The 22267-nt window shown below is 46.5% G+C and overlaps 1 protein-coding gene across 2 annotated transcripts in view; it reads left to right on the top strand.

Annotated features, from left to right (window-relative positions):
• Positions 1 to 22267, top strand: part of POLR1A (RNA polymerase I subunit A) — an 85917-nt gene that overhangs the window by 18826 nt on the left and 44824 nt on the right. For both annotated transcript variants that reach the window (XM_064268810.1, XM_010599945.3), the window contains 7 exons: positions 60 to 165; positions 463 to 625; positions 3497 to 3667; positions 3784 to 3906; positions 5961 to 6191; positions 16568 to 16822; positions 20580 to 20771. In XM_064268810.1, coding sequence (XP_064124880.1) covers positions 60 to 165; positions 463 to 625; positions 3497 to 3667; positions 3784 to 3906; positions 5961 to 6191; positions 16568 to 16822; positions 20580 to 20771 — 1241 coding nt within the window. The remainder of the gene's footprint in view (positions 1 to 59; positions 166 to 462; positions 626 to 3496; positions 3668 to 3783; positions 3907 to 5960; positions 6192 to 16567; positions 16823 to 20579; positions 20772 to 22267) is intronic.

Genomic DNA, 22267 nt, shown 5'->3' with positions numbered 1-22267 from the left:
GGGGTCATCGTTCCATTCCCTTAGGTCTAAGCAGTACTTCGGGTTTGTTTTGAACACAGGATTCTTTCTGAATTACCTTTTTTTGGGACTGGAAGATGTTGGCATGGAGTCCAGATTCAATCCCAGTATGTTCTTTCTAGACTTCTTAGTGGTGCCACCCTCAAGGTAATGCCCTTTAATGAAGTTATTCCACCTGAGGAGGGTTGACTGAGTGATTGAATAATGACCTTAGGAGGGGATGGAAGGGTGAAGAGCACGGAGATGTAAAGCAGCAGTTCCTGTCCTGGCTTCAGGGAGTGGGGATACTTTCCTGTCCTGTTTGTCCTGAGTGTGATAGGAATGTTGGCTGTTTTTTGAGCATGGTGGAGTGTGAGTTGCTTGTCGTAGTGATGAGTGAGAGGATGAAGAACAAGACCCTTCTGTCACTTTAAACATTCTTTAATTACATGTGTTCACCTGCAGGTACCGTCCGGTCAGTCGCCTGGGGGACCAGATGTTTACCAATGGCCAGACGGTGAACTTGCAGGCTGTCATGAAGGACATAGTTCTGATCCGGAAGCTTCTGGCATTGATGGCCCAAGAACAGAAGCTGCCATACGAGGTGGCAGCACCTGCCACAGATGAGGTCAGGACTGCCCTGGTGCTAGTGTCATTAGCACACTCATTTAGTTCTGCCTCCATGCAATGTGGTGTACAGAAGACCGTGTGCACTGGGAGATGCTGAGGGGGATGTTCAGTACAGCTGGCGGCACCCTTAGTGTGAGCTGGGGGTGTAGGGGGACCTGTGCAGGACACCAAGGCCTGACTCCTGGTCAGTGCGCTTCAAGCGCAATAACCACCCATCTGTCACTGGAGGCTTGTGGTTCCTATCATGCTGGATAGATTTCAGCAGAGCTTCCAGGCTAAGACTAGGAAGAAAGACCTGGCTGTCTGTTTCTGAAAATCAGCCAACAGAAACCCTGATCCCAGGGGCCTGATCCCACAGTGCATGGGGTCACCATGAGTCAGGGTTGACTTGATGGCATCTAACAACAGGTTAATGTGTTGGGGGAAAGCGTGGGACTGAGCATAACAAGGTCTGGGTTCTCCCCCTGACAACCGTGCCGGTGACCTTGGTTGGATCATTGTACTGTCTTGGAGTAGTCTGTAATGGATGTGGTTTGTGGCAAGATTTTACACAGACTGTTTCGGGCCACCTGCCCAGCTCTAGACAGAGCTAGGTATCTCCCTCAGACTCTGAGAATCCTCCCTCCTGGGCTACAGTATTAGAGCCTGTGGCCCAGCTCTAATTTTGGCTTGTTAAGCTCTCCAGCATTGGAATCAGGATGGCAGTGTTGTAGAGTGGGAATATCTCTGACTAGGAATGTCAGGTTTGGGGCCTTGGCTTTCTTCTCTTTTGTAAAATGGTGGAGCTGAATTCCATTTTCCCTTTCAGCAGACATTTGCTGAGCCCGAGTATGCTAGGCTCTGTGCTAGGTCTTTAGTGAATATAGAGGTGAATCAGGCACTCAGAAAGCTTGCTGAGAGAAGGTCTAAGATGCCCTCTGGATGCAAATAGGAAGGACTGTCCCCTGCCTTGAGTATACAGTCGGGCTCTCAAACTCCCAGCTGTTGGGCCAGTTCAGCTGTGAGCCAGGCCCACCACTGGGTGGCGCCACTGTCTCTCCAGGACACTTGCAGTCTGGGTTACCTAGCCATTCTCCTGGAGGCTTTCTTTGGTTTTGCTGAAGCATTCTGATCTGCCAATATAGAATCAGTGTGTGACCTCTTAGTATAAGAGGAACCTGCCATATGCAGGTTCTAGTCCAGTTTGGGGGGAAGGGCTCTAGCATAGACCAAGCGACCAAGACCGAGAATTTTATCTTGATATCCTTTGAAAACAAGGCAGCCCTTCATCAAAAAAAGCAGTGCAGTCAGTGCAGAAACAAACAGCATCCTTTCAGATTCCTATCAGAAGCCACAATGCCCACTTTCCTTCTGATTAACAGGCATGTTCTTACTTCTTTGCCCACTTGCTCCCCACATTCCCTTCTCATGGCAGCCCTCACGTGCATCGGGAACCTGGAGTGAGCCAGGCACTGTTATGAGCACGGGGAGTGCGTTCGTGAGCCGGGGTCGAGGTCCCATTAGCGGACTCATTTCACCAAAAATCATGTGGCCCTGAGCCAGGTAACGCCATCATGCAGGTGACCATCTCTCCCTGTGAGGCTCCTCCAGCAGACGGGGGCCCCCTCCATCAGAGGGGGGCCCTAACATTACCTGCAGAAATAAATCTGTCCTCCCTATAACTCAGGAAGACCCTTCTGTTCCTCAGAGTTGAAGACAAGCTCACGTCATCACTAAGGATTCTTGCAGCATTCTCATTGACTGCATCTCCTGCCTCCTCACCCCCTCCCCATCCAACGCCTTGGTCTCTTCTCATGTGACCCACACAGAGGACTTGGGGCCATCTGTCTGTCTCTTTGTGTCATGCCAGCCTGTAGGGCCCAGTCAGTACGTGGTGCTTTAAGGCAGCTTCAGGGCACTGTCTCTGTCTGCTGGGTGGGAAATGGGGAGACAGCCAGGGGCAGAAATAATAAAAAGGATTGGTTGGATATTCTGGGGAGGCTTCAAGATCAGCCAGTAGCTTGACATATAGCCTAATTGGGTATCCCTGTCTTGATTATGACGTAACATATCTTATGACAAATCTTCCTTTTAAGAAATTGTTCCACGTGCATTTTTATAAGTGCTTTGGGCCAAGTGGAAACCCTGGTGGCGTAGTGGTTAAGTGCTAAAGCTGCTAACCAAAGGGTCGGCAGTTCGAATCCGCCAGGTGCTCCTTGGAAACTCTATGGGGCAGTACTACTCTGCCCTATAGGGTCGCTATGAGTCAGAATCAGCTCGATGGCACTGGGTTTGGTTTTTTTGGTTTTGGGTCAAGTTTTTGTAAAACCATAAATAGAAGTTAAATTCCTCATGAGAATCAGTTATCTGGCAGGATAACAAAGTGTCATAACAAAAGTACTTGATGTGGGAAGGACCCCGAGGGTTGCCTTAACCAAAAACCCATTGCCGTTGAATCAGTTCCAACTCATAGCAACCATACAGGACAGAATAGAACCGCCCCATAGGATTTCCAAGGCTGTAATGTTTAGGGAAGCACTGCCCCATCTTTCTCCCACAGAGCGGCTGGTGGGTTCAAACCACCAGCCGTTCAGTCAGCAAACGAGCATGTTAACCGTTGTGCCACTAGGGCCCATTAAGTTGCCATAGTAAAGAAGCCTATTTATAAATTTGAGTTCATTTCACTGTAGGAAAGGTACAGGCTAGAAAACATGTAGTGGGGGCTGGTAGTTTGTGGTGCCCAATTACAGGGCTGTGTTGTTAGCACTTTTGCAAAGGTAAACTCGGTGCTCAGCATTTGTCAGAGCTAGCAGGAGAAAGAAAGAAACCCCAGCATGGCTTTTCTCAGCGTTTTCCCCTCGTGCCTGTTTTCTGTCTTGTGTCTTCACAGGAAAAAGACTCTTCGATTGTTATGGACCGCTCCTTTTTAAGTATCCTTCCAGGCCAGTCCCTCACAGACAAGCTGTACAACATCTGGATTCGCCTTCAGAGCCATGTCAATATTGTGTTTGATAGTGAAATGGACAAATTAATGATGGAAAAGTACCCTGGCATTAGACAGGTGAACGTCAGATTGGTTTCCAGGACCTGGTTGGAGGGGGAGAAAAGACAAAATGATAAGTGTATTTTAAGCCTTTTTTTCTTAAATGCTTTATATGGACTTTTTTCCCCATAAAGATTCTGGAAAAGAAGGACGGCCTGTTCCGAAAGCACATGATGGGGAAGCGAGTAGACTACGCAGCCCGCTCCGTCATCTGCCCAGACATGTACATCAACACCAACGAGATTGGAATTCCCATGGTGTGTGGGGGTAGGCCGTGGAGGGTTGGGGAGGAAGGTTGGCAGCAGATCGTGTGGCCTGGGAGGTGACAGCACCTGCCTCCTGGATAAGCCCAGCCCTTTGGATGAGGCTTGAGGCTGTGTGGTGGCACCGCTCACCTTCCAGGCTGTGACCTGCTGAACACCTGCCCACATCTCAGGGCACAGGGGAGCTGATGGAAGGGCATCCCAGATCCCTGCCTACCTTTATCCTGCCTGTCTCTAAACCTTTTTAGTCGAGCTGAATACTTGACAGAGAAAAGGAACAGGGCAAAGGGGGTTTTAGTCCGTGTACCTGCTGGCATCAGGAGTGTGTGCCATGGGTTGACAGGGAGAGGAAGGGGCAAGCCCCCATAGGGGAGGCGTGTGCGTGTCATCTGTTGCCCATTCCCTGGGGGTAGCGGCCCGCCCTGTTCACCATTAGTGCTTCCTCAGGGAGCAGCCTCCTTTTCCCATTCCCTTCCCTCCCCACCCAGTTCAAGTCGTGGCTTTCATTAGCAGTGGCTCTTTAATTGGCTTCCTCCTTAATGGGCCTGGAGGTCAATAAGTGAAGGCGGTTTAATTTCCTCTGTGGAGCCTCTCCTCAGGGAGTGGTATAAGGAGCACAGCTGAAGGGTTCCAGCTGCCTCCCTGGTGCCCGCTGCTCCCCTCCCGGCACGCTTGGGCTTCCTGGGCAGGGCTGTGGCACACTGGGGGCCAAGAGTCAGTGCTTTAGCTTGTGCCTGCTTCCTTCCGGGAACCATCAGAAAGCTGGGTCTTGTGGCAAAGTTACTTACTGTGTCTGAGCCATTTCTCTCAGAGGCCCTGGGAGGAGAGGTCCGGGGCCTGTGTGGTGCTTTCTCTGGACAGAGGGCAGGAGCTGTCCCTGTTGACTCTGACTTCACAGTGCCTAGTGTGTCCCCAACTTTGGAAGAGACCTTTAGGACTGCCTCCCCAGCTGCTGCGCCTCTTTCTTAGATCTGGATTCATTAAGTAATGGTTTGTCCCTTGTCGACCCACCTCCAACCTGCCTGTGGTCTCAGGGCCGTGGTTGCCTGGAATGTTAGAGTGGAGCACACAGAGCTGCCCCTTGGTCCCGTTAGCACACCTCTCCCATGTAACCCTGTCCACAGGGGTTACGGAAGCAAAAGGGCTCAAGTAAGTGTGGAGAATAAGCCAGAGGCCCAGCAGCGAACCAGAGCCTAGTGTCCCCTCATGATGCTTATGCTCCGGTGTGACATGTGCAAGCAGAGAATACTTGTCAGACGGGGATAAGGGGCTCAGCCAAAAGCAGAGCAGTCAGGGGCGAGGAGCGCAGGACAGAGGTGGCCAGGGAAGGCCTCTCGTAAAGTGCCATCTGAGCAGAGACCTGAGAAATGTTAAGCAAGCTCCTTTATGTAGGGCTTCTCAGAGTCAGATGTATTGATGTGCATTTTGAATCATCAGGGTGTTTATAATGTTCAGTGTCTTCAGGATTCATTTAACCAGGGAGCTGAGGTTTGCTGTTGATTGGAGCACTCTGCATTTTCTCATGTATCGGGAGAGCAAATCCATTTCATCTCAAGTGCCACTTAGATGGCAGCAGTTGCCAGAGCTGTTAAGATATTCTGACGCCACATCTGGGCTCCAGGAAAGTGCCGCTATCGATTAACGATATCTGCTGGGGTGGGGGAGGGTGTGGAGGTGTTGGAGGGCAAGCTAGCATGCCATGTTGTGTTTCTTTCTTTGAGGACTTTGAATTTATTAGCAGATGAGAAAATAATGAAGTTTTAGAATGGGTTAAAAATTCTAATGTGTAAACCGCAACACTGAAATGACCGTCCTCAGACTGACAGCTAGGAGAGGGGGCTCAATCTCTATTCCGTTACAGGGCGAGTCCCAGGAAATGGCTCTGTGGAGAAGGCAGGCAGGATACTGCTTTACTCACTGAAGCACCTTGGCTACATTAGCTTCTCAACATCTGAGGAAAAAGTCACCCCGCCTGTTGAGGCAGATTTGGGGTCTGTAGTCCTTTTTTCTGCCCACCCTGAATTTTCACACCCATTCTTCTTTTCCAGGTATTTGCCACAAAACTGACCTACCCTCAGCCAGTAACCCCCTGGAACGTTCAGGAACTGAGACAGGCAGTCATCAATGGCCCCAATGTGCACCCGGGAGCCTCCATGGTCATCAATGAGGATGGCAGTCGTACAGCCCTGAGTGCCTCAGACCTCACCCAGCGAGAAGCTGTGGCCAAACAGCTCCTGACACCAGCCACAGGGGCTCCCAAACCCCAAGGGACAAAAATTGTGAGTCGAGGGCAGGTTTGGCCAGGGGCCTTAGTCGTCATGTCTGCTGGCCGCTGGCTGTTGCTCGCATGAGTGTGGACACAGTGCAGTGTGAGCTGTGCCTTTACCCCTAGGAGGAATCACCCCCACCTGTAGGTATTCTCTGGATACCTTGTCTCCCAGCTGGAGCCTGAGCTCCAGGGACTTGAGACCATGAGAAGTGTTTCATTTGCCCAGTCCACACCGTGTAGCACAGTGCTGGGTATGCATCTGGAGGTCAGCAAATGCTGCTCAGTTGTAACTCAGCCGTGATCCTGGGGCAGGGAGCACGCACCTTTGAACGGAGCTGCTCAAAGGGTGGTCCTCAGGTCCTGTCAGCAGCAGCCCTAGAGCTAAGAAATGCAGGTCACCCCCATCTCTCCCTGGGAGTGGGCCCAAGGTCTGTGTTGTAACAAGCTCTCCAGATTCTGGAGCACGCTGAAGTTGAGAAGAGTGGCCCTACAGGAAGGGAGTGCTCTGTCAGTGATAACCAAAGACCGACCGGTTTCACCTAACGCTTCCATTTCAGGTGGTTCTGGTGGTTGTGGAGTGCTGTGTTAAGGGATCTTGAGGCTTTTTCTGGGCTCAGGCGGAAAGAATACCATGATTGTTTAGTAGTGTGGAGTGACAGTGTATGTGTCTTTATTAAATAATAGCCTTTCCTGCTGGGAGGGGAGTGGTAAATGAAACCTAACCAGGCAAGAGATGGAATGACATGGATTTGATTTGGGTGTAACTTAGCGAGGTGCCCAGAGTTGGGAGGATTCACTGGTTTTTTTCTCTCTACCCAGCTGTACTTTGTGGCCCCCTCCTTGTCCTCTGACACATCTGTGCCTCATGACTAGGTCTTCTTTAGCTATGAGTGCAAGCTCTACAAAGGTTCTGTCAGCTTGTAGGGGCTTTAGAGAAGAACAGAGAGGAAAAGAAAGAACAGTTGTTGCGAGGACCATTTGTTCTTATTATCCTTCACCCATCTCCCTTGTCCTGAGGGAGAGCAGTAACATGGTGGAAGGGGCACCTGCAGACACAGGTGAGTCACCTGTCCAGTTCCTTTATAGTGCACTGAATCTGTGTTCAGACTCATAGGATTGCTCCGCCTTCCTTAAGTGCCTGGCGTTTTGCTAGGAGCTCTGTGAGAGATAGAAGAGAAATCAAAGTGTGTTTTCACTTAATCCATTTGGTGAAGTGAGACAAACATGAAATAATCTTCATGTTAACTCAGGACAAAGATGTGAAGTGGTCTCTATGTTAGCTCAGTAGAAAACCCTGAGATGTAAATCGAGGGGGAGAGGAGCGTGGGATCAGGAAGTAGAGTGCCTGCCACATGCTGGGGCTTTGCCAGCCGCCACGGGCGTGGTCCCTCCTGTCCTGGAGTTTGGAGTAAGGTGGGGAAGACCACCAGTAATGAGAGAGTGAATACTTTGTCCGCTGCTGGGTGGGGTGGCAGACACAACAGGGTGCAGTGACGGAGGAGAGTGGCTGTGTGCACGTGATGCTTAAGAAGACTTGTGTTTGAGGGACGTGCAGGTGGGCAGGCAGGGAGAGTTTGGAGCCAGCAGGAGGCAGTTGTGAGCCAGGCAGTGTGCTGCCACCTTGAGGGCTTCAGGGCAGCCAAGGATGATGGCAGGGCCTTTCGAAGGGGCAGCCAGTGGGACTCGGCAACAAATTGGGTGTCTTCTCTAGAGAAGAAATGAAACAAAAGCATGGTTTACAGCATGCGAGAATGGGGGTGCTGTGGAAGGAGATGGGTTTGGACCCTTGAGAACTTTAGGTGATAGCAGAGAAATTAAGGGGTCATCTCCTGCACGTGGAAGCGTGGGACTTAGATTAGGAGCCATAGATTAAGAAATGAAACTATCATTGTGTTACAATCTTTGAGCACCAAGTGCAATGAAGAGAGAAAATGGTGGACGTGTGGGAGGCTGAAACACAGGAAGCCTGGCCTCCGGAAGGTGAGGGGAAAGAGAGGCCCAAGCTCCTCTGTGTCTGTCGCTGCCTCCCACATGTGTGTGTGGAGTTTTCAGGGTCAGGACCAGCCACTGGATGTCTTTGTATCTCCTGAGGGTACTTATTAGATATTTGTGGAGTTAAGTTTGAAGGTGCGGTAGACTCGGGAAAAAGGGAAGACACATCAGGCTTGTCCAGATGAAAGTCATTCTTCTAGCACCCAGCAGAGCAGCTTGAACAGCATAGGAGCCAGTTTTCAGCATTGTAATAAGGAAGCAAAGGCGTAGCTATGGGTGTTTGAAACAAAAAGCAGGGTATGGGGGTTTCTGCCATTGCTGGGGTATGAGGCTGAGGCAAGTGCACAAAGGAACTTCCTTCACAGGGCCTCAGCTTCATCTTAGGCTCGGAGGTGAGGGGACATGGAGTGTAAGGTGAGGGAAGGTTGGCCTCCCTGCAATGTGCTAGTAAGTTCACAGGAGTAAACTGAGTCCTGAGGAGTGGTGAGGCTGAAGGAGGTCAGTCTCATCACTTGTCTCCAGCTTGTGTTCAAATTCCTGTCAGACTCACACAAGTCTTCACACTGGCTGCACCTTTCTACATAGCCTTCTTACAGCTCTGTTCAGCCAGGCCCTGCCAATGTTGGGCTCTTTGCCTTTGCTCCTGCTTTTCCCCCTGCCTAGAACACTGTGCCCTCCCTCAGGTTCCCCGGTCAACTCTCGCTCTTCCTCCATGTCTCCGGAAAGCTCTCACTCTTCTAAGTCAAGGATCAGCAAACTTTGTAAAGGCCCAGAGAGTAAATATTTTAGTCTTTGCGGGACACGCAGTCTCTTTCGCAACTACTCAGCTCTGCCATCGTAGCCAGAAGTGAATAGACGAGACTGAGTTCCAATAACACTTTATTTACAAAAGCAGGTGGCCAACCTGCAGGCTGTAGTTTGCCAGCTCCTGGCCTAGGAAGCTACTCCCCAAACCTGCGTTAGGTACCCCCATGTATTACCACCACACCCAGTGTCCACCCGCATCCCGTCCATCTTTGCCCCCATTGGGCTGTGTCATTGCTGCTCTGCCCTCTGTCTGCCCTGGAATTTCTCAGTCCCATGAAGACAAGGCCATGAGCTGTGCTCACTGCTGGCTCCCCACCACCCAGCAGCCACCTGGCTTATGGGAGGCCCTTTTGAAACCCTTGGGGAGTGAACAGATCCAGGCTGAGGGCCTGGGAGAGTGCATTGAGCACAAATTTGAGATGTAAGAGGCTTCTCAGTACGAGGGCAAGGCTGGACCCAAGAGCTGGCCCAGTGGCAAACATGGGATGGGACCATGGTTCTTACATCAGGACCCAGGGACTGAGGCTGGCTGTCTTTATTGACATCTTCCAAAATCTTAGTAGTGTTATATGTACTACTTATTTATGTGGTTGTGGCTGTTAGTGTTACAGGGCAGGGCATCCCAGCTCGGGATGAAGCCCTGCCTAGGTTCTTACCTTCTTCTGGACAAGAATGACCAGGAGAGGCTCAGAGGTTCCACACGAACAAAGGTTTATTAGGAAAAGTCTTGCGAGGGACAGATGGAGAGGGGTTTTCACCTACGCTAACCTCCAGTCTCTCTCTGAATGAAGGATTTCTTAAGGCTCATAAAAAGGCATTATCTTTATTCATTAGATGGGTGGAGATTTTCAGGAGAAGGGGAGGGATTATGAAAATCAAATGCGCGCGCAGTTGGAATTCAAGATGTGTTTCCTTGCAGAGGTTGCTGGAACTAAGAAGGAGTCTGTCACAAAGGCTGCTGGGATGTCGAACAGGACTTATTCTGGGATGTTGTGCATGTGTGATGTCTATGGATCCTGGCTTGAGTCCTGGCAAGGGATTTTTATTCATGATTATCTCATGTGGAAGGTCATTCATAGGTTACCTTGATTTTTACTGTGCATGTCAGTTTGTTGTATTGTGGGGGCTTGCATGTTGCTGTGATGCTGGAAGCTGTGCCACTGGTATTCAGATACCAGCAGGGTCACCCATGGAGGACAGGTTTCAGCTGAGCTTCCAGACTAAGACAGACAAGGGAGAAGGACCTGGTAGTCTACTTCTGAAAAGCATTAGCCAGTGAAAACCTTATGAATAGCAGCGGAACATTGTCTGATATAGCGCTGGAAGATGAGCACCCCAGGTTGGAAGGCACTCAAAAGATGACTGGGGAAGTGCAGCCTCCTCAATGTAGAGTCAACCTTAATGACGTGGATAAAGGTCCCAAAAGTAAAGCTTTTGGGACCTTCATTCGCTGATGTGGCACAACTGAAAATGAGAAGAAACAGCTACAAACATCCATTAATACTTGGAACCTGGAATGTATGAAGTATGAATCTAGGAAAATTGGAAATCGTCAAAAATGAAATGGAACACGTAAACATTAATATCCTATGCATTAGTGAGCTGAAATGGACTGGTATTGGCCATTTTGAATGGGACAATCACATAGTCTACTGTGCTGGGAATGATAATTTGAAGAGGAATGGTGTTGCATTCATCATCAAAAGGATCGTTTCAAGATGTATCCTGAAGTATAACACTGTCAGTGATTGGATAATATCCATATGCCTACAAGGAAGACCAGTTAATACGATTATTATTCAACTTTACAGACCAACCACTAGGGCCAAACATGAAGAAACAGATTTTTATCAGCTGCTGCAGTCTGAAATTGATGGAACATGCGATCAAGATGCACTGATAATTATTGGCAGTTGGAATGCGAAAGTTGGAAACGAAGAAGGATCAGTAGTTGGAAAATACGGCCTTGGTGATAGAAACAATGCTGGAGATCAAATGATAGAATTTTGCAAGACCAACTTCTTCACTGCAAATACTTTCTTTCACCAACATAAATGGCAACTATACACATGGACCTCGCCAGATGGAACTCACAGAAATCAAATTGTCTTAAAAAAAAAAAAAAAGTGCAAATTGACTACATCTGTGGAAAGAGACGATGGAAAAGCTCAATATCGTCAGTCAGAAAAAGGCCAGGGCCCGAATGCAGAACAGACCATCAGTTGCTCATATGTAAGTTCACATTGAACCTGAAGAAAATTAAAACAAGCCCACAAGAACCAACATGACCATGAGTATATCCCACCTGAATTTAGAGACCATCTGAAGAATAGATTTGACGCATTGAACACTAGTGACCGCAGACCAGACGAGTTGTGGAATGACATCAAGGACATCATCCATGAAGAAAGCAAGAGGTCATTGGAAAGACAGGAAAGAAAGAAAAGACCAAGATGGATGTCAGAGGAGACTCTGAAACGTGCTCTCAAACGTTGAGCAGCTAAAGCAAAAGGAGGAATTGATGAAGTAAAGGAACTGAACAGAAGATTTCAAAGGCCCTCTCGAGAAGCCAAAGTAAAGTATTGTAATGACGTGCAAAGAGCTGGAGATGGAAAATCAAAAGGGAAGAACATGCTTAGCGTTTCTCAAGCTGAAAGAGCTGAAGAAAAAATTCAAGCTTCAAGTTACAATAGTGAAGGATTCTATGGGGAAAATATTAAACGACGCAGGAAGCATCAAAAGAAGATGGAAGGGATACACAGAGTCATTATATCAAAAAGAATTAGTTGATGTTCAATCATTTCAAGAGGTGGCATATGATCAGGAACCAATGGTACTGAAGGAAGAAGTCCAAGCTACTCTGAAGGCATTGGCGAAAAACAAGGCTCCGCGATTTGATGGAATATCAATGGAGAAGTTTCAGCAAACAGATGCAGCGCTGGAGGTGCTCACTCATCTATGCCAAGAAATATGGAAGACAGCTTCCTGGCCAACTGACTGGAAGAGATCCATATTTATGCCTATTCCCAAGAAAGGTGATCCAATCGAATATGGAAATTATAGCACAATATCATTAATATCGCATGCAAGCAAAATTTTGCTGAAGATCATTCAAAAGCGGCTGTAGCAGTATATCGACAGGGAACTGCCAGAAATTCAGGCCGGTTTCAGAAGAGGATGTGGAACCAGGGATATCATTGCTGATGTCAGATGGATCCTGGCTGAAAGCAGAGAATACCAGAAGGACGTTTACGCGTGTTTTATTGACTATGCAAAGGCATTTGAGTGTGTGGATCATAACAAATTATGGATAATGTTGCAAAGAGTGGGAATTCGAGAACACTTAATTGTGCTTATGAGGAACCTTTACATAGATCAAGAGGCAGTTGTTCGGATAGAACAAGGGGATACCAATTGGTTTAAAGTCAGGAAAGGTGTGCGTCAGAGTTCTATTCTTTCACCATACCTATTCAACCTGTATGCTGAGCAGATAGTCCAAGAAGCTGGACTATATGGAGAAGAACAGAGCATTGGGATTGGAGGAAGATCCATTAACAATCTGCGTTATGCAGATGACACAACCTTGCTTTCTGAAAGTGAAGAGGACTTGAAGCACTTACTAATAAAGATCAAAGACCACAGCCTTCAGTATGTATTACACTTCAAAATAAAGAAAACAAAAATTCTCACAACTGGACCAAAGAGCAACATCATGAAAAACGGAGAAAAGATTGAAGTTGTCCAGGATTTCATTCTATTTGGATCCACAATCAACAGCCATGGAAGCAGCAGTCAAGAAATCAGAAGACGCATTGCATTGGGTAAATCTGCTGCAAAGGACCTCTTTAAGGTGTTGAAGAGCAAAGATGTCACCTTGAAGACTAAGGTGCGCATGACCCAAGCCATGGTATTTTCAATTGTATCATATGCATGTGAGAGCTGGACAATGAATAAGGAAGACGGGAGAAGAATTGATTTTTGAATTGTGGTGTTGGCGAAGAATATTGAATATACCATGGACTGCCAAAAGAAGGAACAAATCTGTCTTAGAAGAAGTACAACCAGAGTGCTCCGTAGAAGCAAGGATGGCGAGACTGTATCTTACGTACTTTGGACATGTTGTCAGAAGGGATCCGTCCTAGGAGAAGGGCATCATGCTTGGCAGAGTACAGGGTCAGTGGAAAAGAGGAAGACCCTCAGCGAGGTGGATTGACACAGTGGGTACAACAATGAGCTCAAGCATTAACAACGATTGTAAGGATGGCTCAGGACTGGGCAGTTTTTCATTCCGTCATGCGTAGGGTCGCTGTGAGTCAGAACTGACTTGAGGGCACCTAACAACAACAACAACATGCTCTGCTCCTGGTGGGGGACTTGAAAAGCAACTCAGGAGAGTTATCAGTAATTTATAGCTGGCCAAGCATGTACAGATAGGAAATATGGCCCCTTATCTTGTCTAAGCCCCTACTTTGTTAGTCACGTAGTCCTCGAATGCCAGCAGTAAAAGTTATATGGTAATCTGCAGCTGGGTTTAGATTCCAAGAATGCTGAATCAGAGGTTATTTAATTATTGCTGGTCAAGCACACATGGCCTTGGAATGTGGCCCTTTATCTTGTCTGAGCACCTAGTTTGTTAATCACAAGTAGTTCTCAGGTTTTAGCAGTACAGATCATATGGTGGTCTGCACTTAGGTTTAGATTCCAAGAATACTGAGTCAAAGGCCTTTTAATTATAGCCAGCCTAATTTCTTGCCTGTCTCATTAGCTGCCGTCAGGCTGGCTCCTGCTGATGGTGGCCTCATGGACCACAGAACCATCTTCACAATCAGATCCATTGGTTTTGGGTTGCCTAATTTTTGGAAGTAGATTAACAGGCGTTTCTTCCTAGCCTGCCGAAGTCTGGGAGCTTCACTGAAACCTGCCACAGTGAGTGATCCTACTGGTGTTTGAAATGCTGGTGGCATAGCTTCTAGCATCACAGCGACATGCAAGCCACCACAGTCCTACAAACTGACAGATTTATTTATGCATACAATAAAATGTATGTGTGCTCTTAACATGTTTGTAATTTTAAAGACTGGTTGATGTGTTGTGTGTAGATCAGGACAGGACTAAAGGGTGGGTAAAGTGAGAGGGGAGGAGAAACCCAGGGCCAGGCAAGGATCCTCAGCAGCTTAGGCGAGGAGGAAAGGATGGCTAAAATGTGTGAACCCTGAGCCTCTTCCCCTGGGCCTCGTAAGTAGAGGAGGCAGTGGCCAGGGCGGCTGGGCCTCATTTCTCTGCCCAACAGTCTGCCGGCAGCAGGCCTTTGGCTGCAGGCCTTCCTCTGAGAGCCCTGACCCAGGCGCCCGGGTGTTCTGGCTTTCACTACAGCGTTTATTTAGAGACAAGAGGAAAGAAGGGCCTCAGGTTTGGGTTGGCGAGGGAAGCACCCTGTGCCCCAGGGCTTCTGTTTGGATTGGCCAGTGCCCACCAGGCTGGCCCACGTGCCCTCCCAGCCGTAGGGAGTTTGCTTATGCTGGATGATGTCTTGAATTTGCAAGACTGATCTCCTCAGCCCAGCCTGGGTTTTTGGGTGTGGGCCACAGGTCTGGGTAGTTTCTCCCTTGAGAGTCTAAAGAAATAAGACCTTGAAGGTCACCTTTAGCTGCATGACGCACAGCAGCCAGTGCCCTGGGCAGATGCTCATGGGAACCGTCAGAGGCCAGGTCTCCCCGGAAGCATGGGATTTGGGGGAGGGGAGGGGAAGGTTTGAATTCCTTGGCGAGCAAAAAGGCTGCCTCTGTGCTAGGTACTTTTAGGGCTGCCTTTTCATTTTTGAGGTTAAAAACATGTGACAGTTTGGCTGAACACAGACACCTTTGCTCCCCTTTCTCTTAGCCCAGCTGCACAGGGCGCTGAGAGCATGGAGGGCATCTGTTACCCTCAAGTCTAGTCAGCTTTCTGACGCAGCTTCCTAATTTTGGGCAGCTTACAAAGAAACTAGACTTGGAGTGATTGGTTGTTTTCCCTAACCCATTGTCTGTCTGATCGAGAGGAGGTTTGTGTGGGGCAGTGCCACCGGGTCTGCACAATTCCTCTAATTCCTTGAAGGCTAAGCAGGGGCCTTCAAAATGACTGGGGTGGCATGTACCTTCATGCAGTTGTTTTTAAAGTATTGTTTATGTTCATCGTTGAGGAACCCTAGTAGTTTACTGTAACGTTATATCAGACAATGAGCCTTCTGCTGAAGTCAGCCCTGTGAGGGGAGGCGCTCCGTCAGAAGGGCACGGGACTGCGTGTTTTAAGGAAACGATGTGAACAGTGGTAGTCTTTGAAGAGCAAAATTATGATTTTTATTCTCTTTAAGTTTGTCTGTGTTTTCTATTTTTTCTTCCACAACGAACTTATCATTTGTGTAGTTTTCTTTAAAAATAGCTAAAGATCTTTGAAAAAAATTTTACAGAAGTAATATATGCTAATTGTGACATGAGCAATACTGAGGTCCATGAAGGTAATGGTGCTACCCTGGAACTTGCTAGCCCTCCTCATCTTCCTTCCTGTGGCCTGAGGAGACCGTGGTAACACTGGGTGAGGATTCAGGCCAGGCTCTTCCCTTGTATAAAAGCACACACACAGAGTTAGGTTGGATGTTGTAATGGTCTCATTCTACCACCTTCTGTGACATCTAGAATTTTTTTTTTTTTAGCTGTAATACGTTATTGCCATCACTTCAGGGCGAGAATAGATTTAACTCAGACTTTTTTTAATCATTGTGTAATATTCCATAATATGATAGACTTGAATTTATTCAGTTGTGCCCCCCTTTTGGGGCAGTCAGGTTATTTTAGTTTTTCCTTCTGTAGACGCTGATGGGTAAACATATGTATTCATAGACCCCTGCAGTGGTGCTGTTTCTCTTCTGAAAGGCTAAAAGGAAGTGTGTTTTAGATGTTCTACTAGCTGTTGTCACGTTGCATTCCCAAAAGACTATGTCTGTTTACAGTTCTTACTAATTCTTCAGGTGCAATGAAATGTTTTCAGAGAATATTGAACTGGCGATTAACAACCCTGAGTTCCAGTCCTGGCTCCACTGTATAAGATTGAGCTCATTATTTCTGAAACTTAGAGTTCCTATTTAGAATAACGTACCCACGTGTAACCATGCAGCGGGTGGGGGTGGATTCAAGAGTTTCGCCAACTCCTTTCAAACCCAGGGGTTTACGTGCGGGTATACAGTCTTCAGAAGAGGTATCCATTTTTTCGGATTAATTCTCCAAGGAATCCAGCACCTGGCAAGGCTGTGCATCTCTGAAGAAGACAGAGATTACAGGACAGGGCCTGTAGCCTCATCTGTTGCATGTGCCTCTGAGCCCAGAGCAGGAATCCGGGCTCTGCAGGGCCAGGTCCAGAGGAGCCTAGTAACTATTTCTCAAGGTTCAGAGATTCTAGGGTTTTGCCTCAGACCAAAAATTCCTTTTACTTAGTTGACTAGAACATGAGACAGACAGAAGCCATGTTCAGGCCAAACCGAGGTGAGCCCCAGAAGCAGTGGTGGTGGTGCTAACATCCCTGCTGATCCCCAGCCTGTTCTCCACCTGCCCCCAGGTGTGCCGGCATGTGAAGAACGGGGACATTCTCCTGCTGAACCGACAGCCCACCCTGCACAGACCTTCCATCCAGGCCCACCACGCCCGGATCCTGCCGGAAGAGAAGGTCCTGCGGCTCCACTATGCCAACTGCAAGGCCTACAACGCTGATTTTGATGGAGACGAGATGAACGCTCACTTTCCCCAGAGTGAGCTGGGCCGGGCCGAGGCCTGCATCCTGGCTTGCACTGATCAGCAGTACCTGGTTCCCAAGGTCAGTCTTGACCCAGTCATCACCTGTGTGTTGTGGCACGGGGGCTCCTGGGCGGGAAGATGTGGAACACAGGGGTCCTGGCTTCTCCCAGGTAGATTTTCAACCCTGTCGTTGCTCAGAGGTGGGGAAAGGCCTCTGTCTTGCTGCCTCGTAAAATATAAGTCAGGAGAGAAATGATGGCCATCCCAGAAAGCCGAATTTTTTGGATTCTACAACCTACTAGCCTCTGGCAAGCATTAGAATCCTTTTCCTTCCTTCTGCTTCTCAGCTGTGTGTCCTTGGGTAAGTTACGTCACTTCCGCATGTGTCAAATGTGTGCACCTTTCCACCTGCTCATGTGCCCGTGAGTTTTAGATTGGGCTCACACTTAAGAAAGAGCCGCAGAACACAGGTAAATAAGCTGACATCAAAAAAGTAATTTCTCTATTTTTTTTATTTTAGATGAAGGTTTACAAAACAAACTAGCTTCTCATTAAGCAATTAGTATACATATTGTTTTGTGACATTGGTTGCCAACCCCACAACATGTCAACACTCTCCCCTTCTTGACCTTGGGTTCTCCATTACCAGCTTTCCTGTTCCTCCCTACCTCCTAGTCCTTGCCTCTGGACTGGGGTGCCCATTTAGTCTCATTTTGTTGTACGGGTCTGTCTAATCTTTGGCTGAAGAGTGAGCTCAGGAGTGACTTCATTAGTGAGCTAAAAGGATGCCTGGGGGCCGTACTCTCAGGGTTTGTCCAGTCTCTGTCAGACCAGTAAGTCTTTTTTTTTTGTGTATGTGTAAGAATTCTGTTCTACGTTTTTCTCCAGCTCTGTCTGGGACCCTGTATTTTGATCCCTGTCAGAGCAATTTGTGGTGGAAGCTGGGCACCATCTAGTTGTGCTGGACTCAGTCTGCTGGAGGCTGTGGTAGTTGTGGTCCATTAGTCCTTCGGACTAATCTTTCCCTTGTGTCTTTGGTTTTCTTCATTCTCCCTTGCTCTTGACAGCGTGGGACCAGTGGAGTATCTTAGACAGCCACTCAGAGGCGTTTAAGACCCTGGACGCTACTCACCAAAGTAGTATGTAGAACATTTTCTTTACAAACTAGGCTATTGCCAGTTGAGCTAGTTGATATCATGGTCTCCACAGCCTTCAGCCTAGTAATTTGGTCCCTCAATGAGTTTAGATGTGTCTGGCGCTTCTGTGACCTTGTCTTGGACAAGTTGTGCCGGCTTCCTCAGTGTTGTGTGCTGTTTTACCCTTTACCAGAGTTACCACTTGTCTATGGTCTAGTAAGTGTTTTTCCATCCACACCCCTCCCCTCCCTTGTAATTTCTTAAAAAGTAGAAACTTGTGGGTGATGGCCTGACAGCTCACTTCACTTTGAGTCACTTTCTTTTGTCAGAGGTAAAGAGCTTTCCATCCTTGACAGATTTCATGTAAGTGCCAAGATGGAATCATTTCTTATGGTTATAAAATGCATCATGTTTTCAAGTACTTTGATGACAAAGTCCTAAGAGGACAAAAGCTGGTTTGTTAAAGCAGGAAAAGCCATTTTTTGTTCTTTGTTTTCATGTATCTTTATTTCCTTTTGTTTTCATTTCTCTTTGTTATTCCATTTCTTCTCTATATCCAGGTTCTTTTCCTAATTAACGACAGTACCGGATTAAATTTTGGGGTTGTGTATTTTTAGTAGAGGTTCATGTTCTTTTCTTAATTAAAACATCAGGCGAATGGAACTTTAGTTGCTTTTTTCCAAGAAAACAGTTAAATTTTTCATATACGTATTTCTTTGTGGATTAATTTTTTTTTTCCTCTTCGTCATATTTATTACGGGTCAGTGCTTTGTGGAAACATTTTTTAGCAAGGCTTGAGACAAAATTTCCTGACTTGTACTTAGCTAGAAAATCCAAGTCACAGGATACCCTATCCTCTAAGGGTCCTGACCAGAAGCACCAATTTGCAACGTCGTTTTGCTGTGAGACTAGGTGAAATAGGATAGCTGACAATTTTCTGGGTTTTTGATTCAGAGACAGACTTTTTTATCCTAAGCAGGATTTAGGAAATTCATACTTATGAGTAGGCCCTTAGTAATTGCCTTCATCAGCATTTCTCCCTAGAATTTTTGATTATTGCACTGAAAACAGTTTACCTATTAATTTTCTGGTCATGGAAAAATGTGGACTGAGAGAGGAGAACACACCGAACATATGTATCATGTAACTTGTAATTATGTTCTTTAAAGAAAGAAAACAAAAGGAAAAATATCTGCCACCAAGGACTCTGGGATGAGTCAAATGCATAATGCATGGTTTGGATTTTTTCCCACAAGCAAAATAAGACCCTGTCTTTGGAGCAAGATGCAGGATATAATCTTTTATTTATGTTAATAACTCAAAGCCATCATAAGAAAGGCTGTAAGTGCATGATCTTGTCTTGCATCTGTGGCACCTTTTCAGCCCCTCGAGAGTAATTACCTTTGAGTTTACAGAGCCCATTGCCACAGTATTTAGACCATTTGACGAGCATCCTTTTAAGCCTTTGAATTAGTACGTGTGGTTAAATTCCTGGCGCTTCTCCATGGCTGCATTTGTGAGTTCCTTTAGTCTTAGTTAGGAAACGTGGCCATAATGTTGGCTGATATTCAACAAATAGTCAAATGATAACAATCTTAGATCCAAGGCACAGATTTTTCTCAAGTTCCTGTAAACATTGAAAAGTTTGCAAAAACTATTTTTTAAAGTCTGTTTGTGAGCACAAGCTATTTTTACTGTAGTGTGCCTTATGTTGCCATGAACACAGACCCAACAGATAAAGTTCAAGAGACTGGGGATCAGAAAGGCTCTGAAAGTGTCAAATGAACGAACCCACCAACTCCGGGGCTTTTGTACAGGCCCTTGTTTTCACATCTGGTAGGGAGCACCCTTTATCAAGGACCCACCATGGACCATGTGTTACACTGTGAAGAAGAGATACTAATAATGGACACCTTTACCTTCTGAAGTCACGCATGCACATCAAAGCCCTCTCAAGGAGCCTGTACCTGAACTCCTCCGTCCCTGCACTGCCTGACTCCAAGTCACCCCTTAGGCCTCAGCTGTGGTATTGTTCCTCAGAGAGATCCTTCCTGGCCATCCCCCAAACCCACGTTTACATCATGGCCCTGCCTCTTATTTTCCTCCATGGCATTGAAAACAATTTGTGGTGATGTATTTATCCAAACGGCTGTTTACTGTTTAGCTCTTCCCCGTCATAAAGGACCACGTCTGTTTGGTCCAGTGGAGTAGACTGAGGGTCTAGCCCAGTGCCTGGGCACACAGTAAGCTTTCCATAAATATTTATTGAATGGATGACTGATTTACAAGAGGACCAGGCCAGAAATGTGTGAAAAATACTGAAGCATAAAACCAAAGTTTTTGCCAGCACAGCTAACAGCAGCCAGACCAAATTTATGCCTAAATGCCAAAAATATGCTGGAGTGACTAGAACCAGGTGGGATTAAGCAGAGATGGCTTGGGAAACTGGCTGCATGTGAAGCAGTTTTAATGTAGAGGAACAGTGGGCAATGGCAAATGTGGAAGCTGGTGGTGAAGCCTAGCCATGTACTTTGGAAGCAGTTTGCTCTTAAGACGGGAGGCTCAGGCTAGTGAGGCCGTGGAGTAGGACAGTTTGAAGATATAAGGGAGGGCCGTTGCTAGAGGGCAGCCTCCAAGCAGATGATTAGGGTTTGACTTAAAATTTATCCTTGTTCTCCTTTTTTCTGTTTTGGTTTATAGGATGGCCAGCCATTAGCAGGCTTGATCCAAGATCACATGGTTTCAGGTACAAGCATGACCATTCGGGGTTGCTTCTTCACCCGAGAGGAATATATGGAGCTGGTGTACCGAGGACTCACAGACAAAGTGGGGCGTGTGAAGATCTTTCCTCCTGCCATTCTGAAGCCCTTTTGCCTGTGGACAGGAAAGCAGGTAGTTGGAAAAAAACAGCCAGTGTCTATAAAAAAGGCAACAAGCCACTCATAAAAGGCTTTATTATCGTGAGAGCCTGGGCCAGAGATAAAGAAATGTCTAATCAAGCAGTAGGCTGACTTTGCCCTTATTCGAAGTTCCTGGGTCTAGATGGTTTCAAGGGAGTGTCCACTAAAAGTAGGGTGCCTAGTTTCTGTCCTTTGCCCCTAACCTGATGTCCCCATAGTCATAAACATGGTGGTAGTAGGTAGTGGTGTTGATGGTAGTAGAAGTAATATCTGCTGGGAAGTGCTAAGCACTTTGCTGAGTGTTTTAGAGATGATGTCTTATTTAATCCTCAACAACCAACCTGCAGTGCTGCTACCGTTATTTCCATTTAGCAGAAGAGTATACTGAAGCTGAGAGAAGTTAAATTACATGCCCAAGGTTATAGGAAACAGTTGGAATTCAAACCCAAGACTTTCTAAATCTTAAGGCATCACACTGTGCTTCCTCTCAGAGTAACAAAATAATAGCAGAATTGTGATCAGGTAATGAAATAGAGTAAAATATGTGCTTCTACTATTGGCTGAGTCTCCAGTTCCGGCCTTCAGGCACAGCTGCTAACTGGCTGTGTAACCCTGGTTCTGTGGGCCTCAGTTCCTCATCTCTAAAACAAAAGGCTTCCACTTTATGATCTCTGAGGTCTCTTCCAGCTGCAGTTCTTTAAGTCTGGACCCGGGACTTCACTGATTTTTAGTTGTTAAACCAAACTTGCATTCCTGGGATCTAGTAAACCTTGCTTGGCTGTGAGGTATCCTTTTCTATGTTGTTGAATTTAGTTTGCTAAAATGTTGTATAGAATTTTTCACATTTATTTCCATAAGGGATATTGGTCTGTAGTTTTCTTTTTTTTGTAATGTCTTTGCTTGGTTTTGGTACGAGGGTAATGCTGGCCTCATGGGATGAGTTAGGAGATACTCCCTCTTCTTCAGTTTTCTGTAAGAGTTTTTGTAGTATTGTTATTGAATTCCTTAAATGTTGGGTAGAATTCACCAGTGAAGTCATCTGTGCCCAGAGTTTTCTTTCTGGGGAGGTTTTTAACTAAAATTTCTATTTATTAAATAGATATGGGGCTATTCAGGTTATTTATTTCTTCTTGACTGAGTTTTAGTAGCTTGTATTTTTCAAGGACTTTGTCCATTTCATCTAAGTTATCGAATTTATAGGTATAACGTTGTTTGTAATATTTCGTTATTATTCTTTTATTATCTCTAGAATCTGTCACGATGTCACTTCTCAGTCCTGATCTTGGTTAATCTGTGTTTTCTCTTTTCCTGATTAGTTTGCCTAGAGGCTTATTTTTATTACTCTCAAAGAGCTAATTTTTGGTATTATTGACTTTCTCTATCGTTCTTCTGTTTTCTGTTTCATTGATTTCCACTTTTATCTTTATTTTTTCTTTCTTCTGTTTACTTTGGACTTAATTTGCTTTTTTTTTTCCCCCTAGTTACAAA

Source organism: Loxodonta africana, chromosome 15, assembly GCF_030014295.1.
Source record: "Loxodonta africana isolate mLoxAfr1 chromosome 15, mLoxAfr1.hap2, whole genome shotgun sequence".
NCBI lineage: Eukaryota > Metazoa > Chordata > Mammalia > Proboscidea > Elephantidae > Loxodonta > Loxodonta africana.
Note: the sequence above shows the minus strand (reverse complement) of the source record. Positions and strands in the feature narration are given on the sequence as shown.